Here is a 4,218-nt window from a genome sequence, read left to right on the forward strand (position 1 = left end):
GCATATTAGATAGTACCAGGGTACGTTCCGGCAGTACGCAGGGTGACATAGACCCTATGAGCAGTACTAGTACTAGTAGTGTAGTGACTAGTGTACTATTACTAAGTAATGCTGAGAGGGTCTATGTGACATGTCCCCCAGGGTACTGCCGGAACGTACCTTGGTACTATCTAATATGCCGGACCGTACCTCGCCTACTCCACTAACGAGTCTAGGGAGTCGCCTACGCCTACTCTCTAACCCTAACCCTAACCCTAACCCTAACCCTAACCATATCAAATAGTTACCAGGGTACATTCCGGTATACCGGACCGTAACCAGGGTACGTTCCGGCAGTATCCAGGGAGACATAGACCCTGGCAGCCTTAGTAAGGATGGTTGCTCAAATTTAGACAATATGGCGTGAGCGATCAGCATCGCTAGTATACACTAAACTAGAAACATATTCTCAACACGGGTACTGGGTGACGACTCGACTGCTCACTGTACTGAACGTGCATGATGCTATACTATACTATAGTTAGCTTCAAGGATATAAGAGCTGTCCACAATTTATTTTCGCAATGTGCAAATGTGGACAGCTATTATATCCTTGGGCCGTATAGTCTATACTGATACGAGGGGTACAGTCAACTGTACCAAAACTACAATTTTAAATGTGGATGTGGTGACAGTAAACAGTATGTCCTTATTTCACATTCACTTTCTTGCCTCACCTTACTTGATTCAGGTTTGATCTTCTTGCTGTTAATTGCAGTTCTTAAAGCACAGCTCCCCGTGTCTGTGTAAAATTGTTGCGCCATGCACAGAACAGCCGCTGAAGCACGCAGCTGCGCTGTATTGCACAACTCCCAGCAAACCACTCACATGGCTGTCAGAAGAGGAGACAATGATGAGGGATACTGGTGAGGCGACTAAAACCATATCGACGTCGACCGTACTAAGCCTTATGGTTGTAGTCAGTTGCGTCTTATTCCATTTATTTAGATTTTTGTAGAGATTTCATTGCATATTGTCAGTGCATCTTGGGCCAATGCCCAATGGTTTAACATAATTATGCAATTGCTAGGACACTACCAAAATATGCTTTGCAGTTTGTAAATGATATGTGACTGCTTAGAGTAATAAAGCTGTATGTGTCACCTCAGATATATTGTCAAGATCAGAAATAAACAAATATACACATCATTCATTTCCTTCTAATACATGTGCATGTATCATAAATAAATTATGTATACTATCACAGTATAACATAGTAATATATATATATTTGTTTATTTATTTATTATGATCCATATCAGGGGTCGAAAGTAGCGGTATCCCGATATCCGCGGGATAGTAGATTCTTGTGTTGGATATTAGATTTCAATGCTTGGTATCCCACCGCGATAGTAAAAAAAAAATCGCCAAAATCGGAATTTTTTGAGTGGTTGTTGAGCATATTTGCAAGCGTAAGCGTGGCCGATGTTGATCATAAATGTGATGTGTATACATTGTATCAAGCGAACCAGACAATGCGTCTAGACAATACGTCTGCAGTGTACTTGTCTGTGCATATCTGTGAATCTGTTTTCATGTTTTTATATAATAATTACATTACATATTAATAATTTTCAAATGCTATTATTGCATATTTCAAGATTTTGGATATATATCAACATACCAACATACCAACATTGTTGAAATTACTATCCAAAAAATGGGATACCAGATCTTTGGGGGGGGGGGTCGAAATTAGATTTTTATTATGGTATCCATTTGGGATACCAGGTATTGAAATCTGGTGTCCCCCCAAAGATCTGGTATCCCATTTTTTGGATAGTAATTTCAACAATGTTGGTATGTTGGTATATATCCAAAATCTTGAAATATGCAATAATAGCATTTGAAAATTATTAATATGTAATGTAATTATTCTGTGACCTTTTCTGTGTTATGAGAGCTATATAAACATGCATTTTCAGTTAGGAAGTATGCCACAGAAAAGGTCCAGCCACTAGTAAAGCAAATGGATGCAGAAGCAAAGATGGACCCATCAATATTTAAAGATCTTTTTGCTCAAGGGGTTAGTAAAATATATATTGCTTAACATTTTCTTTCTCTCTGACTCATTGATATAATGTGTTCTTGTTCAGTCACAAATGTTGTAACCTTAAAAATGGAGTATAACATACATTCTATGCACCCATCACAGTTTCACTAATCAGGACATATACCAGAAATGGACCCCACCTCTGTGATAGGTGATAGATTACTGTGTTTGACTAATGCATTGTTATGTAACGATGTGTAACCATTGAGCATTATGCAAGCATGGATAGGGTCAAGTCCTACCTATGTAGCTCTTTGCTCTGTGACAAACCCCTCCTACACATGGTCGAGTAAATGGCTGCATTAGTAGCGCTAGGTTAAACACCTCACTATTTTCGCCGTTGTAGTTGATGGGAATTGAAGTCGACGAGAAATATGGCGGCTCTCATTCGTCGTTCTTCTCGACTGTGCTTGCGATCGAAGAACTCGCTAAAGTTGACGCCGTCGTGTCACTTGTCTGTGACCTTCAGAACACTCTAATCACGTCCTTGATGCAGAACTTTGGCACGGAGGAACAGAAGGAGAAATACCTGCCAAGATTATGCACTGATATGGTGAGTACTATTAGAAAAAATGTGTCATCTTTCATCTGGTTTGGTAAACAACTATGTAGCTGAAAGCACACATCCACTGTATTTTATAGTTAGTAGTAACCTGGCTATACTATTTAGGTGTCTAATTCTACCCCTTTAAAGAAATTCATTGACATCTGGAGAGGTTTTGTTGTTGGTTTTCGACTGTAAATTTGGTTATTGTTGTTAGGATTTTCGTTCCTATAATGTGATTTGCGTGTATACCAGGTAAAAGCCAGAATTTATGCAGCGTGGCACGGTTCATCTAATATCTGTATCTCCCCGGCAGATTGGTAGTTTCTGTCTAACTGAGGCAGAATCAGGATCAGATGCCTTTGCTTTAAAGACACGGGCAGTAAAAGATGGCAGTTCTTACATCATTAATGGCACAAAACTATGGATTACTCAAGCCCATGAAGCTGGACTATTTTATGTCATGGCTAATGTGGCTCCTGAAAAGGTATTTGTGGTTGAGGTTGACGTTTTTTTTTGTCATTTAGAGCATTTACAGATTAAATAGTAGAATTACAGTTACGTAAAATATTTGCATTGTGAGATTCATTGCACTGAATCTTTAGTCTTTACCTAATATTAATCGTGATAAAACCAAATAATTCAAAACAGCTATGCTGAAAATCAACTCAAGTTAATACATTTAGGGTTACAAAGGGATCACATGCTTCATTGTGGACAAAGGCACTCCAGGCTTGAGTGTGGGACCAAAAGAGGACAAGCTGGGAATCCGTGCATCTAGTACATGCCCAGTACATTTTGATAATGTGAAGGTGAACATGTATTCAGATTACATTACAGTAAACTGATTTATCTCACCGTAATTGGTTTAATTCGAAGTTTATTTGTGCAGTTAATCTGTTTATTTGGCAACATCCCAGTTGGCCTATACTCCCATTTCGCCTACACCCATTTCGCCTATCGTCCCATTTCACCTATCGTGCCATTTCGCCTACTCCCATTTCGTCTACTCTCAGAATCGGCAATATTCCCATTTTGCCTACTCCCATTATGCTACTGTATTTTCTATTTTTGTCAAGTTTTGTTCTTATTATTTGTACCTATGTTTTTTACTGGTTCCTGTAGCTTATGTATGCCAATCAAAACCACATTTTATTATTTATTAACGATTATTTAATGAACAAATCGATCGTAGACGAAATGGGATGGGGTAGATTTTGAGCGTAGACGAATTGGGAGTAGGCGGAATGGGTGTAGGCCAACTAGGAATTTTGCTGTAGGCGAAATGGCAATTTTGCCATAGGCAAAGTGGGAGTAGGCCAACAGGGAATAAACCCTTTACTTACTCAATATACGTAGCTAGCAAAACACTTGTACATAGGGCCCAAAGCTCAGTGGTTGACAGAAATTTTGGTGGACGTTGGTTATATATATCATCAAGAGCAGATAAAGAAGGAGAGCGTACAACGGTAAAATGCTGAAACCATGCTGCAGTATTAGTCGAATTAATAAACTTTTCCCGTTTTATTTTGACGATCCTTTGCAGTATTATCAGGAGTGTATCAATATTGATACACTCCTG

General features: G+C 39.0%; 1 protein-coding gene across 5 annotated transcripts in view; it reads left to right on the forward strand.

Moving 5' to 3' along the window:
• The window catches only part of LOC106811323 (short/branched chain specific acyl-CoA dehydrogenase, mitochondrial-like), a 16,296-nt gene that overhangs the window by 9,036 nt on the left and 3,042 nt on the right, over positions 1–4,218 (forward strand). For all 5 annotated transcript variants that reach the window (XM_014814900.1, XM_014814901.1, XM_014814904.1 and 2 more), the window contains 5 exons: positions 758–905; positions 1,965–2,065; positions 2,439–2,645; positions 2,953–3,123; positions 3,323–3,448. In XM_014814900.1, coding sequence (XP_014670386.1) covers positions 758–905; positions 1,965–2,065; positions 2,439–2,645; positions 2,953–3,123; positions 3,323–3,448 — 753 coding nt within the window. The remainder of the gene's footprint in view (positions 1–757; positions 906–1,964; positions 2,066–2,438; positions 2,646–2,952; positions 3,124–3,322; positions 3,449–4,218) is intronic.

The sequence above is a fragment of the Priapulus caudatus genome, unplaced genomic scaffold, assembly GCF_000485595.1.
Source record: "Priapulus caudatus unplaced genomic scaffold, Priapulus_caudatus-5.0.1 Scaffold527, whole genome shotgun sequence".
Classification (NCBI taxonomy): Eukaryota; Metazoa; Priapulida; class Priapulimorpha; order Priapulimorphida; family Priapulidae; genus Priapulus; species Priapulus caudatus.